Source organism: Rhinichthys klamathensis, unplaced genomic scaffold (assembly GCF_029890125.1).
Source record: "Rhinichthys klamathensis goyatoka isolate OS25496 unplaced genomic scaffold, OSU_Roscu_1.1 h1tg000121l_1, whole genome shotgun sequence".
Lineage (NCBI taxonomy): Eukaryota > Metazoa > Chordata > Actinopteri > Cypriniformes > Leuciscidae > Rhinichthys > Rhinichthys klamathensis.
This window is the reverse complement of record NW_026606658.1, coordinates 3,429,584-3,452,523: the sequence shown is the minus strand read 5'-3', so window position 1 is coordinate 3,452,523 and position 22,940 is coordinate 3,429,584. Positions and strand designations below refer to the sequence as shown.

At 37.2% G+C, this 22,940-nt stretch overlaps 2 protein-coding genes across 3 annotated transcripts in view; both read right to left on the bottom strand.

Moving 5' to 3' along the window:
* Positions 1–6,844: 6,844 nt before the first annotated feature.
* Positions 6,845–11,243, bottom strand: bambia (BMP and activin membrane-bound inhibitor (Xenopus laevis) homolog a). The gene is made up of 3 exons (XM_056255559.1): positions 10,826–11,243; positions 8,487–8,768; positions 6,845–7,628 (listed from the first exon to the last, which is right to left on the bottom strand). Exons 1-3 carry the CDS (start codon positions 10,899–10,901, stop codon positions 7,201–7,203), a joined length of 786 nt encoding a protein of 261 aa, XP_056111534.1. The 5' UTR covers positions 10,902–11,243; the 3' UTR covers positions 6,845–7,200.
* Positions 11,244–17,406: 6,163 nt separating this feature from the next.
* waca (WW domain containing adaptor with coiled-coil a) overlaps positions 17,407–22,940 on the bottom strand; it is a 37,328-nt gene continuing 31,794 nt past the window's right edge. Inside the window, exons 9-13 of one of the 2 annotated variants that reach the window (XM_056255557.1) lie at positions 19,570–19,718; positions 19,379–19,494; positions 18,839–19,082; positions 18,048–18,175; positions 17,407–17,953 (exon numbers count right to left, since the gene is read on the bottom strand). In XM_056255557.1, the coding sequence (XP_056111532.1) occupies positions 17,884–17,953; positions 18,048–18,175; positions 18,839–19,082; positions 19,379–19,494; positions 19,570–19,718 (707 nt within the window). In that variant the 3' untranslated portion in view covers positions 17,407–17,883. The remainder of the gene's footprint in view (positions 17,954–18,047; positions 18,176–18,838; positions 19,083–19,378; positions 19,495–19,569; positions 19,719–22,940) is intronic. The other variant, XM_056255558.1, reaches the window with a different exon arrangement.

Here is a 22,940-nt window from a genome sequence, read left to right as displayed (position 1 = left end):
TCATTTCATCTGTCACTCAATATAAATGATGCCAGCTCCCTGCTGCTGAGTTCCTTGGTTTGTGTAATTGGCTAGCAAGCGTAAACCACTTACCATACTTGAGTAATAAGGCATGATGGTGAGGCATGTGAAGACACAATCTATCAAAGTGTGGCTTGATTGGAATGATAGAAGAAGGTGCAATGTGATTTTTTTTTACGTATGGCTTTGAACTGGCATTTTACTGACACATTATCAAATTCAATATTATGCCTCTCGGTCAATTAAAAAGTGAATTGTTTATGTATTATGTATATATGTGTGTGTGTGTGTCATATTTGTTGTCTATTTACATTTATTAATTTTATTTAAATTGCTGATGTTTTGTAGATATTTTTTTTTAATGACAAATGTTTTGTAGGTGATAATTCAATAAAATGCTGTGTGTGCGTGTGTGTGTTCAGGTAAACCCTAAGTTATACATATTATTCATATTAGAAATTAAGAATTCTAAATGAGTAAAAAAACTTAGAGCTTAATAAAACATAGCCTATATATATATATATATATATATATATATATATATATATATATACATTTTATGAATACGAATCCCATAAACTAAATGGTCCATTCCCTTGTTCCATTTAGATTTATACAAAATGTTTTATTAAGCTCTATAACTCATTTAAAATTCTTAATTCATAATATGAATAATATGTCAGGATTATCCAATTGAGTTTGATGGAATTTTACTTTTAATTGAAATGTGTAAATCTTTTTTTGAGTGCAGCTTGTACAGTATAACAATCGTTATGTTTATCGGAAGTCCCCATAAAATACGGAAACCATATGTATGTGTGTGTGGTAGGCAGAATGTGAAGCTATAAGTTTAACAGCAATAGCTGCTTGAAAAGAACTCATAAACATGTCACTAGGACCTTGACCTTGCAGTAAACAGCTCCACTCCCCATGGTACCTCTCTTTCACTCCTTCCTAATTCTTTCTATCTCACTTCTTCTGCTTTTTTCAGCTTACCTCACCCCAACCCTTTGACCCAAATTTGTCCTCAATATTTTTTTTAATTCATAAAATCGTTGTTTAGTTAAATGAATTATATTGTATCATTTATATTAAATTGTGCTAAAGCCTTTAGTTCAATCCCTAAATCTCTCTCAGGACATCTGCCCCGCTCCTCTTGAGCCCGACTCCGCTTTCAAACAATCCCTGTCGTTTAACATTAGCCAGAGAACTGCCATAAAACATCTCAAAAGAATAATCACCAAGCATTTAACCCTTGTGTTTTGGACCAAAGCAGAGCGACTGTCATAATTCACTTCCCCCCGAGCAGATGATGCTCAACACGTGGTGGTGATGATGTCGTTCTCCAAAACAAACAAACAGATAAATTCATTTTGTCAGTCAGTTTTATGGCGAGATGATATTTATTGCCTAGCAATTCTACAGCTGAACAACCTGCGAATCACATTGGTTGTTCTATTTATTTCATATTTTTATGTAGCGTTTGAAGCTCAGGTTTCAGTCTGACTACTCAAACACCTGGCGAAAGTGTTACGCTATCAATTTTTTTTCAAAGAAAAGCCGAACACAATGATGAAAACTTAGTGATTATGAGTCTTTCTCAAAAGGCATAATACTTCAGCAAACAGGTCTCTCAGAAGTGGAGCTGTTGCCAGCAGACTCATTGTCATATAGAGCGCTGTGTTACCACACCCTTTAAATAATTGCTCAGGAGGTGTGGTTACAGGTGTGGCCCTTGGCATTCTTCAGTTATCGCCAGCTTGACTAAGAGATAATTGCCTTTACAACCTGTAATATACAGTCCTGGCAGAGTGTTTCGATAAGACGCACATGAAAGGTCACGTCCACCGAAACATGGGCTTTCATCTTGATCAAAACCAAGAGCTGGCACAGAATAAAATGCTGATACATATACTCAGCTGCTGATTGAAGCTCTCTTTAGTTAAACCCGTACATCTTATACCTATTCACTACATATCCTACCATTCAAATATTTGTGGTCGGTAAATTTTTTTTTGAATTTTTTAGATTTTTTTTTTTGCCAAAGTTGTAGTTATTTGATCATAAAAAATTAAATAGATATTAAAAAATTATTACAACTGAACTGTTTTCTATTTTAATATGTCATTTATTACTGTGACATCAAAGCTGTATTTTCAGCATCATTACTCCAGTCTTCAGTGTCACATGATCCTTCAGAAATCATTCTAATATACTGATTTGCTGCTCAAGAAATATTTCTTATTATTATCAATGTTGAAAACAGTTGTGCTGCTTAATATTTTTTTGTGAAAACAGTGATGCAGTTTTTTCAGGATTTTTTGATAAAATAATTCATTTGAAATAGAAATCTTTTGTGACAATATACATGTCTATACTGTCACTTTTGATCAATATAATGCACTCTTGCTATACATATATACGTGTATATATATATATATATATATATATATACACACACACACACACACATATATATCTGATCTCTGATCATGATATAAAAAATAAATCTTCTTTTTTCTTACTTTAAATTATATATACAATTTATATAAATAATTTATAAATATATATTCAGATTTGTAACTATATTTTCGAATTTACATTTATATATTCAGATTCATATCTATATATTCAGATTCACATATAATTATTTGCTGTTTGGCCCCCCATGTATATATATATGTATATATATATTATCAGATTCTATAAATATCCTGTTCAAAAGTTTGATGTCAGTAAGATGAAAAAGAAAAAAAGAAGATTTATATTGTCTATCATGATCAGAGATTTTATATATATATATATATATAAACACGGAAAGAAAAATACTTATTTGTAATTCATAACAAGCTTATGTGGCTTAGTCAATTTCCATGTTATTAAACTCTTGGTAAACTGTGTCAAATGTATTGAAAGTTCAAAACAACAACTACAAAAAAAAGTTCAAAAAAGCCCAAAAGGAAGCGCTGGGTACATCAATGCTGGCGCTTTCAGTGGCAGCGTAGCAAAGACAGAAGAGCGAGAGACACAGACTGCTCTTCTTTCAGTGCTGTAATCCAGGGCTCTGCACTCACAATACACACACATTATATCTCTGCAGGAGGCCTCAGGCTACGGTTGCCAAATCAGGGTGTGTGTCACAGTTTAAAAAGGAGAGAAGAAAAAGATAAGAGGCTTCTCGGGCCAGGAGCCAATTCTGTCTGTGAAATCCATTATTAGTCTTCGGCATGCACGCAACCTTTACCGTTTTTTTCTTCTTTCTTTCTGATTCTCACCTTTGTTTTGATTCCTGCCTCCCACTTCAAATTCATTAGAGGACATTTTCAGACTTTTTGGCAGTGATAAAATGTGTCTGCATTTACAAAGACACAGTATTGCCAAATCTTCACGATAACCTGACTGAAAAACATCCTGACTCGAAATCCATGTGAGATCAGGGTTTTTTTTTATATATAGAGATAAAATACCATATTTTTAACATCATTATCATCATATGATAAAGTAGTATTTGTGTGTAATCTCACCTATATTGATTTCTACAGTTCCACAGTCAAAATGAAACAAAATAAAGATGAATTCACAATCACTTCGACAGTCCTGTGACCTGTGCACAATCCCCAGGGCCAAAATCTCCCCTCAAGCAGCTGAGATACATTAGTCCAGGGATCATCAAAAGTCAGATAGATAGATAGATAGATAGATAGATAGATAGATAGATAGATAGATAGATAGATAGATAGATAGATAGATAGATAGATAGATAGATAGATAGATAGATAGATAGATAGATAGATAGATAGATAGATAAAAAAGGATAGATAGGCAGGCAGACATATAGACAGACAGACATTTGCATTATAAACATAATCTTGACATTTGTGTAAATGTTTAGACATGAGAGTTAGATGGGGACATCGTTCCGGTTTGTGTGTTTGTGAACTTCAAAGCTTGTCTCCCGGCTCTTTGAGTTGTTCAAATATTTAGGTTCTGTGTCCAGTACATGGACTCTCGACGGAGGACTGTCACTTGAGTTTCCATGCCATCAGGTTTCTTCCAAATCCTGCCTGCATAAATAAGGATTGTGGGATGACATGTTGTGTTTGTTTGTTGGGAGTGGCCTGGTTTATTTCATTGGTAGAACTAATAAATAATCAACTGAGGTAAAGGAGAAGATCTGTTGTTATTTTTAGAATTACAGATTGGCCTGGAATTTAGCATTTTTAAAAGGCGAACCGTATATATCAAAAATTAAATATAGCCTATACACATAATGTACGTTTGACTGATGATCTTAAATGAACTTGAGACTATTAACTTGATTGGCTAATCACACACATCACAATCAGACTGTTAATAATAATGGCCCTTAAGGGCACAGAGTGATTTAAATGTTTTAATTTGAATATAATCTATCTGAAGGAACTATGCCCAGAGGCTACATGGGGGAGGGGGCTCAATGAAGCTGCACTCCTGAATAGGAGGAGAGCAATGGCAGTTTGAAGTCAATTCAAAACAAATTAAGCTTGTAAAGGAGGCTCAGCCGGTGCCCTTGTTAAATTTGCATGTCAATACAAACGGCCATGCTGACTACCGCCACAGCAATGAGTGATGCAAACACACCTCATGCTGCTTTTACACAGACCAGTGTTTTTTATTTTATTTGACAAAACTCATTGTAGCATCTCATTCAAAACTCTCTCTATTCATTGATTGTTCATTTACTAAAATGTAAATAAATTTTTTTTTTATACCAGAGTGGCCAGTTAGCTGCAAGATGGAGACGAAAAGTGAATAAAACTTATTTGGAGACACATTTGAGTAACGCACATTGAGTCTCAGAAGCAGGTGATTGGCCATAGTTAAGCTGAGAACCCAATGAGATCATTAGCTCGTCCAAACTATCAGGCTTTTGTTATCATTAACCAAGCGCTAATAGTCCAGGGGGAGGCTAAACTCACTAATGCTAGCGCCTGTTAAGTGGACCGCCAGCTAATGGCGTCTTCCTGGGGTCTTGACATACAGCAAGGTCAGCTGAGACACATGGGAGAGAGAGAGAGAGAGAGAGAGAGAGAGAGAGAGAGAGAGAGAGAGAGAGAGAGAGAGAGAGAGAGAGAGAGAGAGAGAGAGAGAGAGAGAGAGAGAGAGAGAGCAAGCGTGAGAGGAAGCTGCAGACAGGACAGTTAGTCTAACTATTTACATACAGTGGCCTAAAAAAGTATTTAAATGTGCTTTAGGAAAGTGTAAATGTATGAAACTCATTGCATGAAATAAAATATCTACAAACAAATGATGCTAAAGCTTTTCTCAGAACTAACTTCACTTTTTAAGCCAATTTTGCATTTAAACCAAGTGTTATTACCAAGTGTTAATTTATTTTTATTGATGTATGAACCCAGCTAAAAGGGAATGTTCTCAGAAATTCTGGCAAGGTTCTCTCAAAGTTATGAACAAAAATATTATTTACAAACATTAAATAAATGTTCGTTTAAAGTTATCTGGTCTTTAATAAGGCTCTCAAAACATTAGCACAAAAACATGATATATGCATTGTTCGTGGAACCTTTTTCCTGAAACAATTTAGTTAGAAGTTAATTTAATGTTTTTTATTTTATTTTACTTGTTTCCGAATGTTCAGAGAACATACAAAAGTAACATTCCCATAATGTTCACAAAAAGATCCCTTACCGTTCGTATAACCAAGAATGTTATTGAATAAACTGGATTTATTTTTAATGTTCACAGAACATTAAGAAATAACATTTTCTTTCCTTAAGGCTTATGGGACATATTGCAACATACTCACAACAAATTGTTTTGTTAGCTGGGAAGTCAGTTTTTTTAAGTTCACACAGGTGTCATTAATCACATTAACTATGTATGTACATGTTACAACCAGAAAGTTGTCTTAGTTTTAACCGCTATATCGATTGTTTTATTTAAAAACTATTTTGCTTAAAGTGTGCTTGTAAAAAGGGTTTAATATTTTCTAATCTAGCGCAGTCATTTTTAAGTGTGCTTTATTCTTTTTCTTAATTTAACATACTTTTTTTGTGGCCACTATATAAACCTAATACTTTTTTGCCCTTCTCAAAAGTATCTTATAATATAAAGCACTATAATATTTTCAGTATGTTGTATGCTCCTTTTCCATCTCAAGGAGTCTCTGGAGTCCATACCGTTCACATCCACAGCAATGAACTATATCACAGAGGAATGTTAGCACTCGCTGCTGTTCTTAAGGACATTTAGTGTGTGAAACTGCAAGCATATATTTTCAAAGTAGTTAAAAAAAAAAGTTGCACAGTTCTCAAATCTGTCCGTGATTTGTGGATTATAAAGTCAAGCCTGAGTGCATACAAGGGAATTACTGTGTTCAGCGAGTGCAGGCGAAGGACTCTGAACTCACAGCTTACCGACATTCCCTCACTTACTAAATAAATACTCGCTCTACCTCCAGTATTAATCCCAAGAGAGCAGCCCGAGAAAGCCAGAGAGATGTAATGTGTCCCTTTTGGAGGGGTTTCAGAGATGACGCAGTCAGATGAAGGGCACTACTTTAGAACAAGGCCTCTGTGTCAGTTTCCCTGCTACTGACTGAGCTTCATCACTCAAACACACACACACACACGGTTGAATAGAGCTAAAAAACACAACTACTCAAATCTGTTTGATTAATGAAATCATAAGCAGAGGCTCGTGATTTGTTACAGTCAAGATTGGATCCTTTATTCATACAATTTGACTACAACAAACCTTATTTGTACCCTGGTGTCAGTGTAAAATTCTTCAACAACAAAAAAAAAGCCGCTTCGATTGCAACTTTCCAACCATCCGATAGTCATCTTGTCCGTTTTATACAAATGTGCAAAATAAGACCGTCTTTACGAATCCTTCAGTCTTCAGTGTCATTCCAGGATCCACAGGACACGGCTTCTTGGGTAAAGGGCGGGGTTTGCAGTCCTTAGCCCCGCCCTTTTTCATATTTACCACAACCCCACAGTGACCGGCCATTCTAATTCAAGTAAAGTGCTCTTTTGAGAAAACACAAACATTTGCGTCCTTGAAATTTCTTCACTCTCTATGGAGACAATAAAATAACGCACCAAGCGGGACGATAATAAAATTACGACAGCAAACTACAGTTACCCTTTTGTGCCCGAACAAAGAATTTCCGAGTAGTCATACGAATTCCAGCTTTCCGTGGCCCGAGTACATCCCCCAGTGCACCAGAGATAGTAGGCGTTCGCCTCCACTTCCTCCTCCCGCGCACAACTCCGTCTGCCGCAGTTTATCGCAGCCCAGACAACAGTTCTCATGTCCCGTTACCGGCACCATGCACTCCAAGTCCAACTTGGCCACGTGGCCTTTCTTGGCATGGTGGTGTCCATGAAAACTGTAATGCAGGCGAGACAGCATCTGTTGGCGCTGGGCCTGTAGACGCTTGTTTTCGCTCCGGAGCATTCGCAACGCCAGCATAATCAGCAGGACCAGGATAAGGCCACCTGCGATGGGAACCGCTATCACTGCCGCCCGGAACCACACCTCTTTAGCGGACGTCAATTCTTGTACTCTTGTGATCAGGTTCTGATTGGAGCTGTGGTATCGGTCTAAACAGAGACAAAGCATAGTGAGAACAAAGTGAGATTTGGATTGTGGAAAAAAACAGCATGAGATCTAACACTAACGTGTTACGTTTATACTTGTTCCACTCTCTTTAATATCTCAGCGCACCTTTTTCATTAAACAGGATTATATTTATGTGATTTGAGCCGTCTGTCAAAGGACGCTGTGAGAAGCACATTCCAGCACAGTGGGAACGTTTCATGATCCACGTGAAATAAAAAGTATGTGATCTGAATCCAAGTGCTAAAAGGTAAACTGCCAGCTACCCGCAAACTCACCCTGCACTGGAAACCATTAAATATCTGCCTGCAGTTTGGAGCCATGAGAACCGTAAAAGTCAATGTGTGCGCACATATATGTCTGATACTAAAATATCTGTCACAAGGGTCCATGTTTGCACAGGATTTACGTCAAACATCAGTAAAGATAATAGCCTACTTCGATTAGATAAAAAACACAACTATATACTCATAAGTGAATCACTGTGTCCTATTGGCCTATTCACTGCCAGACATTCTGTACCAAGGCAGGAAAACTTAGTTACAGAACAATCCACCCAGAAATTAAAATCCTGTCATCATTTACTGACCCTCATGTTGTTCCAAACCTGTATGGCTTTTTTCTTTCTTCTGTGGAATAAAATATTTAATTGTATGGACAAAAAGACATTTTTCAAAATATCTTTTATGTTCCACAGAAGAAAGAAAGTCATACAGGTTTGTAACCTTGACGTGAGGATGAGCAAAATGATGAGAATTTTAATTTTTGGGTGATCTATCCCTTTAAAACGTGAAACAAACATATGATACAATCTGCATTTTTGTCACATTTGTGTATCTCACCTGTTGAGTCACCTCGAGGGTGTGTGAGGTCATGCAGACCCCTGTAGTTACACATATCATCGTGGCAACACTCTACGGGAGAAGAGCTTCCGCCGGAAACATCCAAGTTTTTGCTGGAGCACACATCTGCAGAGTTTAAAAGCGAATCTACACAGCCGTGCGTTAGAGGTGAGTTCGTGTTAAGTGGGTCCAGGACCTTAGTGAAGCATGCGTTGAGCTCAGATTTACACATGTATCCAGTGGCAACGCAGTGCGGTGCGTCACAGTAGCACCTGATCTCTCCTGCAAAACAGAGAAGTCGTGTTAGTTAAAAATTTGAAAAGAAAACTGATAATCATCTGTGGTAATAGATAACACTGACATTAATGCACCATCTTGGATGTATTAAATCATAAAACACATATATTATGTATATATTAAAGTACAAAACTGTCCAGATGTTTTTACAGTAAACTAAACTTTCCAAAGAATCTTGACTAATTGTAACATTTTAGACTAGCACCAATAAATGCAAGGGAAAATTTGCCTGATAGAGCGTGGGAATGCTGAAATTCCCATCACATACATCCCAACCGAAATTGAGCATTTTACTAGGAAATTAAACTGCCGTTTTTCTTACATTACTAAGATGCTGAAACTGGTTAACTTTATTACCAGGAAGGCATTCTTCATTTTGCCAAATAGGATGTGAGGAAAAATAAGCAACTAAAGCTAAACTACTCAGATCTTATGCCAGAAAAAGCCAAAAAGAGACGGGGTAAACACAGTGCTATGACTAAGTGTTTGTGTCAGAACACACACTAATATATGGCAATTCTGTTCAACACTGTAACTATGTCATGGCTTTTCATGCAAGGGATCCTTTTAGTCTGTCTTATAAAACAGGAACCGTGTAGCTTATAATTAGTGGTTTGTTTGCCAAAGTCAATTTCTTTCAACCCAAATGGAAACTCGTAAAGGGGGGTGAGAGCAGGACTCCTTTTTCAGTTAGCACGCAAACTCACTTGTGGTCAAACCTGGCATAAAGTCGTAGGGTAACTTTTAAAGAGACAGATCCCCGAAAAAAGATATTTCTCTATTTTTTTTCACACGTGTTGTTTCATACCTGTATGACTTTCTTTTTTATGTAGAACACAAAAGAAGATGCTAAAAACTGACATCCACGGTCGCCATTCACTTTTGTTGCATCTTTTTTCAATAGGCCTACAATGAAAGTGAATGGGGACTGGGACTGTCATTCTGCTTAACATCTTTTTAACTTTTGTCATATAGATTTGGAGCGACATGTGGAGGAATTAATAGTTCCTTTAAGGTTTCCTCCAAAGATTTGGCAATAACGCGGTCAGTTAGAGGACGGCGGATTGTTTCGCGCTTGTATATTTATGGTTAAAATATACGTTGTTTCAGTAAGCGGTCGGTCAGCCCCCAATTTTTACCTACCGCCGAACTAGCATAGCGCGTGGACTTGAAACAAAACACTAAACACACACCACGACACGAACACAAATAAACACGGCCTTTGTGTTGTTGTAAGCTGCTTGTATACACTGTCCAAGGCTGGAGTTACATGTCATCTCATTAGTGTGAGAAATCACTTCAGTTCTTCTTATCAGTTAGGCTAAATGGGTTTACTATTTATTTTGTGACTGGTTGTGGTGCTTATCCAATGTAAGTTAGGCTACCTATAAAAACGAAGCATACTGTTCTTGGTAACTATTGCAAATCGAAATATTTAGCAAAGGCTCAGAAAATGACATAGCTGTGTTTTGGAGCATAATAGCTGGTTTATAGCCTACCTACTACTTTAGACCAGCAACAAAATAGCTCAAGATGTGTGTGTGTGTGTGTGTGTGTTTTTGGAACATGTTAGCTGGTCAACCTGTCTTTAACAGCTAGAAATATTTTATTTCGGCAGAAAGGCATATCCAGCATGCTTTAGAGACCAAATTCTTGGTCCCCCCCTTATTATATAGGCTAACGTTACATACCGGTATTAAGGCTACAATAAATCGACTAGCCTATTCGATAATAGACGACCAAATCAAAATCCAAGTTGTTAAGGCACAGTTGTAAGAGTGACATTTAAAATGTATAATGAGTTGTTAACATAAGTTTATCTTATAATATTAGGCTAATTAACATTGTAGCCACGCGTTGAGACGTCAGTTTTGTCTTCGGCAAACAAGGCCATTAGCCGAAACACAAGTGTTGAGAAATGTAGCCTATATATACATATTTTGAGGGACTTTTTGTGTTTGAGCGCTGCAGTTTTACATGCTCTTAAAGTTTTAAAGTAGTGTCGTGCGCTTCTAGAAACGACTATATGATCTCAATGTTACCTTTCGTGAGAAGAACAGCCATCGCACAAAGTTCCAGCTGAAACCAAAGAGAAACAAGGCTGGAATGACGATCCATTTACAACTGCTTTTCCTTGTCTTGATAGCTCGTGGCAAGACCCTCCGAATGGTTTGAGGACTTGTTACATATGTCCTACATTGATTACTGCATTCCAAGGGATCTGTGAACTACGCTGTATCCAAAAACAAACGGGCACAGAAAGCCTGTGTCTTGTTCCATCAGAGAGCAATGCCGAACTACCGCAAGTGCAGAAACATTCCTTGTGCGTAACCGAACCAATCCGTCAGACGTAAGAAACCCCAATATATACGCACAAATAACAACTGATTCGTTAAATAATAAAAAGAAGGAGCCAAAGGAAATAAGACACGGACAACTATCCTCGATCACGGAGCAGCGGATCACTGGTCGGACAATTTCACTGGATCAGTTTTTTGGGCTCAGTGTAGCCACACCCACTGGTACGTTCATTGGTCTGACATGTGAATCATTTGCATACTGCGTCCTATTGGCATTGGTATTGGTTCACACAGCGGTCATACAATTTGTCTTTCCGCCTACAGATGCTGAGACAGAATCGCATGATGAGGCAGGTAGCAAGGAGGGAAAAAAGACATAATAGCATAATGGTTATTAAAATGAAAGCTGATGTGGCAGATTAGCCTACGAAATAGAAACCTAACATGTTGTGTCATCAAGCTTTAAAGACCCTATCAAAACCATTAAGATCTTAATGGCAGTATTAATATTTTTTTTTTTTTTTTTTTGAGAAACGCATTAAAGTCAGAAGTATGTTTCAGTGCTTTGTCAGCCATACGAGTCGACACAGTGTTTCCCAGGCTGCTGGAGGTGGAAACTGCAGGTCTTGACTGCACTAGAGAGTGGATGTAGGCGGGTCGGTTAGAGAAATTAGCAATCCAAAGAGGCACATGGCGCCAGCGAGACGACACAGACAGACAGTGACACTCAATTACCCCCCAGACAATCCCATGCAAAACACACAGAGCACAACGATCGATATCTCAACTGCCCTACCCGCCCTAATGTGTTGAGCACTTTGGTCAGGGCATGTGCTTCCCAATTGAAGGCATTTTGGGCAACCTTGAACCATAAATAAACGAATAAATGTAACCCAAGTGCTGCAGTAGGTTATTTATGAAAATATTAAGACCCACTCATCAAACATAGGCTACCCTGCGATGTTTAAAATTTTAAATAAAACAAAATTCATAATTCTACAAATTAAAGTAGCCTGTTTTGGTTAAAAGGGGGTTCTGTAATTTCATATGTCGTTGGTTTGAAAAATCGGCTCTGAGGTTATTTATTTACCTCACATTTTTGCATTTAACTGTTTTGTTGTATGTGATGTATACACTAAAAAATGCTGGGTTGTTTCAACCCATGTTTGGGTTAAATATGTATGTAGTAGGCTATGTATGTATTTATTTATCATAGCGTGTAGTGGGGCGATATAAAAATAGAAAATGTCAAACATACAGCTGAAAAAATGTCCTCCCATGTTACACTAAAAAAAAGTTGCTGCCTTAAATTTTTAAGTACAATCAACTTGCATGTGTAAGTCATTTCAACTTAAATTACATTAAATGATTTGTGAATCTTGTATAGGCTAACTTATACAAAAGTTGAAAATTGGTTAACTTATTTTGACGAGTTAAAGCAATGTAAAACATATGTTGTCATAACTTAGGCTATTAATCATACCAATTTTTACAGCAATTCTCGCAATTGTTACTTTAAAGAGCTATAGGCTTAAGCACAAAACTCTGCTTTAATGTATTCAGTGACGTTAAATTATATTTTAATATAAACAGAATTTATTTGAATGAAATTAACTGACTTGAATAAAAACAGTTAGTTTAGCTCAGTCTAGCTCAGCACCCAATTATTTTGCCCATAAACTTTTTTCCTTTAAATACAACCATATGTTTATGAATTTTACTCTTTCTATCAGATTCATAATCAGCATTCACTTCAGAAATCGCCAGATAGGCTACCTTTGTTGGAAAATGAGGATGCAACAGTCTATGGCTATTATTAATTTATTGAGGCAAGTTTAAGCCTAAAATGCTAGTGAACCAAAATACGTTTTTTTGTTGTGTGACTAAACGTAAAAAAGTCTTGATAGTGTGCGGGGAATGTGCAGATACTGTGGTTTATTTTGGAGGTAGAGACGGACGGCAGTGGAAGTGTTTGATGATGAGAGACAGACTGGGAGACGCTCACATCTGATAGATGGCCATCGATTCAGTGTCAAAGGCTAAAGACAAGCGATTCCGCTTCAGGGGACACATTCAGAGACCTACAGAAATTACCGGATTGACAGCAATTATCCTAATTGTTGGTAATTTCACAGAGGCGCCAGTTCAAAACCAGTCCTCCCTTCAAATGGTGAGATTCACACCTCCACAGACTAATCCAAGCGTATGTGAAACTGCCCACGGAACATCACTAGCCTACTGATACTTCTAATGCCACACTCAGTGAGTTGTTTGAGGAGGAAATGTTACATTTTTGTGCAGTCATTCTTAATTCGACCCACTTTAGCTAATTCAGCATATTAACTTTAATGTTAAGTAGTTTGACTCTGAATAATGACTATTCAGTATAGATATTTCAGTAGGCTAATCCACTCTAAAGAACAGTCTAGTCTTACTAATTATGAGGAATCACAAGATAATGAGGAATACAGTAATCAAGGCTTTCATCAGTCTAAGTGTTCTCAAGCACGTTACAATAATTTACCAAATAACACGTTTTTCGTAATAGGTAGGCTAGTTTAAGAGGGCACCAACCCTTTTAGAGACTGTGAAATTAGACTTTTTATAGATAAACACTTCCAACTTCATGTAAAAAAACAACAACTGTTAATTAACATTTCAAACAACGGCGTTAGACGATTTGCAGTCTTTCAGTTTGAATGATCAGGTGCCGCCCTCTGCTGTCCATGAGTGGAATTATGTTTTTATTTTTTCGCCATGTCCTGGTTCTGGTTCTAGTTCGATAAAAAGCAACCACTTACCAAAACATTATTAGGGACTTTAAGCAACAGCTGCTGATAGAACGGCAACGGCAGCCGGAAGTAAACGGTTAACTGCCGTAGCTAAAGAGCGCAAAAATCACTAAGCAACAGTAAAGAGGACGGCATAGGGGATAATTTAATCATCAGACAAAATACAAAAAATAAACTGATTTTAAAAAGTAAGAGAAGGGTTGATTTGGGCATTTAATGATATACAGAAACGATTATAATGCCACATAACCTAAAACATAACATTAACTTTCTTAATCTGTCACGTAGTATCGACTACGGCAAATCAGCTGTTCTCCCGTTGTAGACGGTTACAGTAGAACGTCGCGAAGTAGCAGTTAATGTCGCGCATGCGCAATAGAACGACAGAATGCCGTTGCCGTTCCACCAGAGGCTGTTGCTTAAAGTCCCTATTAGTTGGCTAATGGCTACGGCGAGGAGTAGAGAAGAAACTGTAGCTACTGACATTTGCTATAGACTTATTGGATGATTTATACACATCATCAACCACAAAAAAGGTCATGTAGGGCGAATACAGAGAACACTTTATGCTAATTTGACTTGGGTGATAAATCTGATCTGATATAGAAGTGGCTCAAGCCTTCAAACGATATCATTTTAGATAGCTCTACACCAGGGGTTTTCAATTTGTAGATGCCACAGTGACAAGACCCCCAAATATGACAATCCTCGTTTGAAGGATTCCCATCCTAAAATTTAAAAGGCATCTATCTTTTACAAACACTCAATTTATACACTGAAAAGTAATAGCCTATTATAAATCTAAAACGAGTTTATATTAAGTTACATTATTATAGTATATTCTTTCCACTCACTATAGAAATACTGTTAACTGTATTATTTAATTTAATTTATAATAATTTATGTCTTATTTAATGTAATTTAATCTAATAGGTGGATAAATATTTTTAATCACATTTCTATTCATTTTTAAACTTATTTTAACCATATTATTATTACCGTATAATAGTTTTTCCTCTAAACTTTTCCACAGACCCCGTCACTCCCTTGCAGCCCTATAGCTCTGAGGGTCCCGGGATCCCAGTTTGAAACCCCCTGATTATACAACTAAAAATGCTCACTCAAAAAAATATCTGAAATGAATGCTTTATTATTGTTGTTGTTATAGCTAGTGAATGGGTGTGAATGCCAGTAGATGGCAAACCATCTTAAAAAGCAGTTTCATAAGACTTTCAGCAACCTTGTGTCATGCTTTAATAACGAGTTTATATATGCTGAACCCATTGAGCATTTGATGTTGAGTTACTCAGCATGCCAGCATAACCTACTCTTCACATCTCAAGACCTCAAGCTGAGGCACATCTGAGTCCTATAGGGAACAGACATCCAGGCTCACCGACCGTTACCGTTTCTCTCGGCTTTGAACTGCTCTGAAATGATGGGACACTCATGCTGCTGATGTGCTGTTAGTTGAGAGACATTCAGTTATTTAAAGTTCATGGTTGTGTTCCAACCTCTGTTGATTCTCTATGTCTCCACTCCACACAGGCAGTATGACATTTATTTTTAGTAAGTGTATTTTAAAGTATAATCTGCAGTTGTTTTTATTCCACAGATGTACCTTGTGTTGGAATATCCGGACAGACTGGAGAAACATGGAACACGGGCCAGATCTGACATGATGCAACTTTTAAAATGGAAAACCTAAGAAATCTGTCTGGTTTTAAGTCACATCAGTAAAACAAAAAGCTAGCAAAGATTCACAATTCTGTAATAAACAACAATGGCTCCTGGTGGACATCACCTTCTTAGAAACAGTTTTAAAAGTAGGGATGCAACTATATTTAGAAGATTATTTATGGACCATAAACAATAAATGGCCTGTATTAATGGTTTAGACCACATAAACAATAAATGGCCTGTATTAATGGTTTAGATCAATTAAAACATTAAATTCATGCATGTTAAACGCTATAAGTGAATGTAGGCATCACATTATGGACAGTGTGAAAAGTGATGTTTATGTATATACTGTGTATGTGGTATTCATTAATGTTTTAAATTAGCTTTTATTTATTTTCAGTCTTCATTTAAATTGTAGTCATTTTATGTGCATTTAAAAAATAAAATAAAAATCAGCTTAAAAAAAACTTATTTCAATTAGTTTCCTAGGTAACATTTCTCACCTTGTGTTTTTCCATCTAATATTTATATAGTATGTCAGCTTTATTTCAATTACTGAAAATAAATGTTAACGGTTCTAATTAACAATAACACTTGTATGAACAAATATTAATTTTGAGATTTGATAGTGTTAAATTATTAGTGTTTTAAAAAATTAACTAGTAGATGGTAAAGTTAAATTAAATGTACAAATAGGGTAAAAGAACAAACAATTAAATATCCAATATCGACACAGTATTTAATAAGCAAACAAACATCAACTGATACCCAAATAACTGAATAAGTACCTTAATGTCCTCCAAACTGTGTATAACACATCTTTTAAGCTTATTCAAGTCTGATTTAAATGTATTAGTTAAACTCTACATGTACACACAAATGACCACAAATACACCCCGCAAAAAAGCACAACAAAAAGTGTTTAGTTTAGCATGTTTATTACAATACATACATTTCACATTTGACCTTCCGACCCCAGGTGACCCTGCCCTGACCCTGGCATAACAGGGTTGGTGATGTCCAGTCCTTGGCTGACCCTCAGTTTCCTGTTTTCCAGTAGCACTTCCCCCCTCCCTCCCCCCATTCCATCCAATCAGGGTGCAAAGGAAAATGTGTGGTAATAATTTATGAATACAACATATCTGATAGACTAGTAATCACTGCAACTTTAATAAAACTTTAACTTCATTATTACTTAGCAACTGTACATAGGAATGAACTCTGGTTTTTAACGCAAGTCGCCACTGCATCTCACATTCATTTTTTCCTTTTTCTTTTTTTAAAGTACAGCTTTTTTTTTAAACAAAACAAGGGTACAGAAAAGAAATCAAAAGAAAAAAATAACCTGGAAAGATTAAGAGAAAAGAAAAGGGGATTCTGGGTGACAACCAGTCTTCATCTCCTGCCAAGGGAGGTGAGGGAGGGGAACGACATGGGTTGAGCAGCAGGAATGATTCTTGTTCTCCTTTCGTTCTTGCTCACATTCACTCCATCACTTAAGCAGGCACTGGTGTTGACCATGGGCATATCGCTGGGCCATTAGGGCAGGTAGGAGACCACTGAACCATTGTGGACAAACATGATGTAAACCCCCTCAAAAGGCATGGGGTGAGGGAATGAAACTATTATAGTGCAACCAGAGAAAGAAAAAAAACTAACCAAATAACCATGTAGCATTACTACCATTTTTTATATGTAGCGAAAGAGAAATGAACCGGTGGATACGTGTGCAGGGTCGTGAGAAGACAAAGAGTGTGCGCGTCATCGTCCTCGTTAAATGTCCCGGTCGACTAGTCCACCTTTTCCATGCAGGTCTGGTACATGCTCAAGGCAAATGGTTCACCGATCGTATAACTGAAGATTTTTTTGCTTTCTTTTTTGTTTTGTTTTAATCATGTCATTTAAAAATCTGCAGTCAAGAGTTCTACATATGGTGACAATGAGGGCACTTGAGATCCCAGTCTGCCTCGGTGCTGATTAGTTTAACGTTTGGATGTCAAAAGCTTTGATAGGCATGGCTTCCCATGGCTTCATCTACAAAATATATTTACAGCATGGAAATAACATCTACAAATCATCTACATGTACAGGGACGGGGCGAGGGCAGCTCCTCTGAAAACCTCTCCGCACCCCTCTCCCCTCCCCTCTCTCAGTCCAAGCAAGACCTCGCTGCAGTTTGTTTAATGTAAGACTGGGCCCAGAGCAGAACGCAACAGAACTTTGGTTCTCCAGGGTTCCGCGCGCATGAAATGGGTTTTGCCCGCCCATTCACCTACCCCCCTTCTCTCCTCCTGTTTCAAGACCACATCGCAAGCCCAGAGTTCCTCAAACCATAAAGGAATTTTGATTCTTCAGCTTTTCAAGTTCTTTAATTTGTTGTCTCAAAAACAGTATCCTGTAGAGAAAGAGAACCAAGTTAGTACATATGAGCAATAATGGGCGTCACATGCACATGCACATGCAATGCTATACGAGAAAGAGAAAAGCACCTCTGCTCGCGCAATGTGGCCTGGATCTCGCACACTCGCACCAGTGAGCGCAGGTTCTTCAGCTCTGTGCAGTTCTCTGACATGTAGATGCTGCCCATGGTGTGAGCCTCTTCACGTAACCGCGAGGCCTGGACAGGAGAGCCACATGTGAACAGTTAGCAATGCAACAAAAAAAATCTACATTTTTGGATCAAGACAGGGGACTGTTGATGTTTTGTGCATTCCCAATACTTCATGGCTCAGATGTTGTGTGCCATTTTTCGATGAGACAGAATATATAGTGCCAACTAAACTACGGTTTCTTCATTTTCTTTCCTTTATTTCAAATTTTTGAGCAAATTTAAATATTAAGACGTAGTGAGTGTTGTATATTACAATTGAAAAATCAGGGGTCATTATGATATTTAAATTTTTTGGAAAGAAGTCTCTAATACTCACCAAGGGTTATTTGATGAATTTCAGTATAAAAAGTAATTTATTTAAATCTGAATTTTCAACTCCAGTGTCACATGATCCTTCAGAAATCATTCTAATATGGTGATTTGGTGCTCGAGATAATTTTCTTTTAGGATTTTTTGCTGAATAGAAAGTTCAAAGAACAGCATTTATTCAAATAGATATCATACGTAACATTATAAATGTCTTTGCGCTCACCTTTGATCAATTTAATTCATGCATTTAACGCATTAAGAAAAAAATTCTCTTACTGATCCCAAACTTTTAAATAAATAAAATCATAGTCATGAAATACAAAGCACAAATAAGATTATGAAATTAACAGATTCACATACCTGTTTCTCCACATGCTCCGCGGGCCACCCCTGCACGTGTTTGATGAGGTTCTCATTGAAGTGCGCGGCCAGCGTGGATGTGAAGGTACATGTTGCTCTGCCTGAGGCTGCGCCGGCAGGTACTGAACCCGGGGGCATCGCTCCGCTGACTACACCTGGTCCTTGACCTCCACCGCTGCCGCCATTATTACTGCTGCTGTTACTGCCCATGTGGTTCGAAGCCGGAGATGGACTTCTCTGACTGCTGCAATTCACAAACGGGATGGGTCAATGTCTGTCTACATTTTTATGAAAAACAAAACTACTTTGTCTGCACCAACTCTTTACAAATACATTCATTTTAATGTGATCCAGGAACACCAAAAGCAGCAATACCACAAACAGCCAGAAGATGGCAGTTGAACACCACAAAAGCCACTTTAAGCTACAAATATGGCATGCAGTGGGCAGTTAATACCCATAAGCCAATAAACTTGGGTATTAATAAACTTCAACAAAGTTCTGATGGATCTGTTTAATCACTTCCAAACGCCCTGTCACCTCTGTCTCTGCAGCGTCCGTGGAGAATTGCCGTTGTCGTGATGTTTGTCTGTGGGGAGGGACTGCTGGGACGACGGTGGAGGGAGAGAACTGGACTTATTTGTCATAATGTTCATCTGAGAAAGAGAGAGAGTGCATTACAAAGCCATAGTTTCATTTGACATCTGTCATCCTATTTGACTGCTGTATACCTTGGTCTGTGAGGAGACCGGCGTGGTGCTGAGGGGCGGTTTGAGGGAGGCTGAGTTGGTCTGTGGCGTGCTGATTCTGGGAGACACGTACGACCGAGGAGAGGAAGCGTCTGATGTCAGAGACATCGGAGACTGGCTGGACTGCTGGGCTACTCCATAGGACAAAAAAAGAGGAGAAATAAGGTGAAGAGATATAGTGCCAGAAATAATCACAACAGGCATGTCATTAACAACAAATGCAGTTCTGGCTCCGATTAAAATCTAGTTTTACACACTGCAGTGTTCTTATTAACTAAGACTATTAAAACATTTGTTAATTGAAAAAGCTGAAGTATATATTAGATGGAAAAACCTAAACTTAAACATTTTGAAACGTGAATGTGTTACAGAATGTTCAACTGAAAACATATATATATATATATATTTTAAAATAAAAACTATAAAAGTATATAAATAATACTAAAATAACACTGGCACACTGAAATTATTTCATTAGTATTTTTATATTTGTGCTTCTGTTGCAATTTATTTGTTCGTCTTTTTATAAATTCAATTCAAGGTTAAAATCAAGCTTCCAAGTGTTCTACTCAAATTCAGCAAACTGAAATCCATCTGTACAATCACCTGTTGTAAACAACCAAATATACTTTCCCACATAACTCCTCATAAATTTCACAATAACAAATTAACACTTTGTGGACAAGGGACAGGTGGTTCTCAGTAATAGTCATCAATATCACTAGAAGAACCAAAAGTGGTGAATCTTACTTTATTTTACATGTTTACATTATTACTTTATATGACATGTGCTACACTATCTGAGGTTATTTACAGGCTAACAAGCAAAATTTGACCTATAGTTTCTTTGAATAAAACACTAAACAAAAATGTGACGGCCTTTATAAACGCATCGAGATTTTGCGCATTCATGCACATTGGTCTACTTTTCAAAATTGCTTTCTATTTAAGCTCTGTGTGATTTTTTAAGCCATGACGTTTAAGCAACAAAAATTGTTCATTTCATTTTATCAAAAGAAAAATATAGGTTGAAATTTACTTATTTTGAAGCCATTATAGAGATGATGTAACTTGAACAAAAAAATAGTCACTCATGTTTTTTATTGTTAAAAAATAAAGCTTTAAATAAGTACCTGACAGAGTAGTTGACTACAAAATAACAGAAAATGCCCATAGTAAGATTTACATAGATTTTTAACACTTTACAGTTTAGAGGTGAAGGGGGTGGATTCTGGATAAAATGCTGCTTCAATTCAGTATATGTGTGGAAAATAACGGTTTATCTTTTTCTTAGCCAATCAGAATCATTCAACCTGAAGCAAGGATGTAGCTTAGACCTTGGTGAAGGGTATAACTGCTGTGATCTTTGTAACTGTAAGCGGGGCGGCATACGAACACTTTGTGAGCCTTGAAGCTGACTTCTGCTGATGAAACTACAAACTATCTTCAATAAAACTTCTCTTTAATTTATTATAATTCTGACTTTTGTCTTAATCATTTCCGTTTCTGGGTCTTTGACTGTAAATCCCCTAACAGAGCACTATAGAAATACCAATATAGAAACATCAACCAAGCACAGAAACACTATGGACACTGACCCCTAGTTTCACCACAGTACGAGTTTTATCCATTGACTACATGATGAATATCTGAAAACCAACGCTAAAATCGGACTGATCCCATTTCATATTAGATTCACACACTGCTGTGGCGATGATGATATAAAGTATGTAAATATATCCACGCATTACTAAAAGTAACTGACACAGAGTGACAAAGAAAAGACATAAGAAAAATTAGGAGGCGCGCTTGACATTCAAAAGAGTTAATAAAAGAAAGAGGAATAAATTGCAAAAGAGAACTCAATTTGGTACCGGCACACTGACAGCAGCTTTCTGTGCACTTGCACCCAATTCACACACAGTCAAATTGAGTTCTCTTTTGAGGATTACTGCACTTAAAAGGTCAAAAACACAAAAATGTGTCAAAATGCCCATCTTGGCAAGTATTCACATAAACAATTGGTGATATCTATCATTACTGTGAAATAAAATTACTTGTATTGTGAAATTAGATTGTGGTGATATTACTCACCCCCATCTAACACACACAATCTATATTCAATATGCAATTAAGACATTGCCAGATAACAGATGCAGTATGACAAATCCATACACAAAGCTACTTGTGTTAAAACCAAAAATCATTTTTGAAGCCCACGTGGCTCATTATCTGCTCAGACAGCAGCAGCCAAGCCTGTGTGTGATCCTTGTTAAGCTACCAACCCCATCTGCTAACTCAAGGAAGCTGACTCAGAACCCCACAGCTGACATGAGTCGACAACAAGCAACACAATCTCACGCCAACAACCAATCAAAACCATGAGCTCAAGTTATAAAGTTCAAGATCAGGTCACAAAACAGAGCTGACCCTAAAACCATGTGTCGAAGGAATTTAGTTTGGACTACATTGTAGCACAAATGAAAAACATAGCAGGTTTGAGAGTGAGGTAGTAGCAGCAGTGTGTGTTAGGGCTGGGCGATAAATCGATTTTATCGATTAAGTAGTTGAATGTTTAGTTTATGTCGACTTGTTTGAATGAAAATCGGTTTTCTCTTTAACATCTGCCGACGCTCCCGTAGTTCGGGCTTAGCCCTCCCCCCGCGCGTTTGCCATAGAGATACACAAACAACATGGCAAATGAACAAGACCGTGGCAGCACAAGCACACCCGCCAAAAAACAACCTACAGTCTTACAAACTGAATCCGCAGGGCTGCCAACTCTCACAAATTCACCGTGAGACTCAAGCAATTGTCACTTTTTACACACCCTCACGCCACACATCCATTTTCTCACGCAGAGAAAAATTGCGAAGCAAAGGACACTGACAGACAAGAAAGAGAAGGTCAGTGTTTTTCAATCGTGGAGAGAGGTCCATAAAACAGCTGGAGAACAATGTCACGTAACGTTACATTTTCCTCAGGAAAGCCATTTAATGACCATAGCACGTTAGTTGGATTTAAATTGGATTGAGTTGGATTTTGATATAGGTAAATATTTTTACCTATATCATTAAAATATTATAATGTTGTTATTATAAAAAACGCATTATATTTAATTTGAGATGTTATTTTTAACCTTTAATAATACCAGCTGATAGGGCTCTCTGTAGTGAGGTTTTTTTTTTTGAGAAAAATTAACATGTATCTACTGTACCTAATATTTATCCAAAGGAATCGATATTGAAGCAAATTTGAATAGAAGAATTGAAATTGTAAAATTTGTGTCAAGCAATAATAAAAACAGTAACATACCAGTCATTGTACCATGTAAACATTGTGTTGTCACTGAA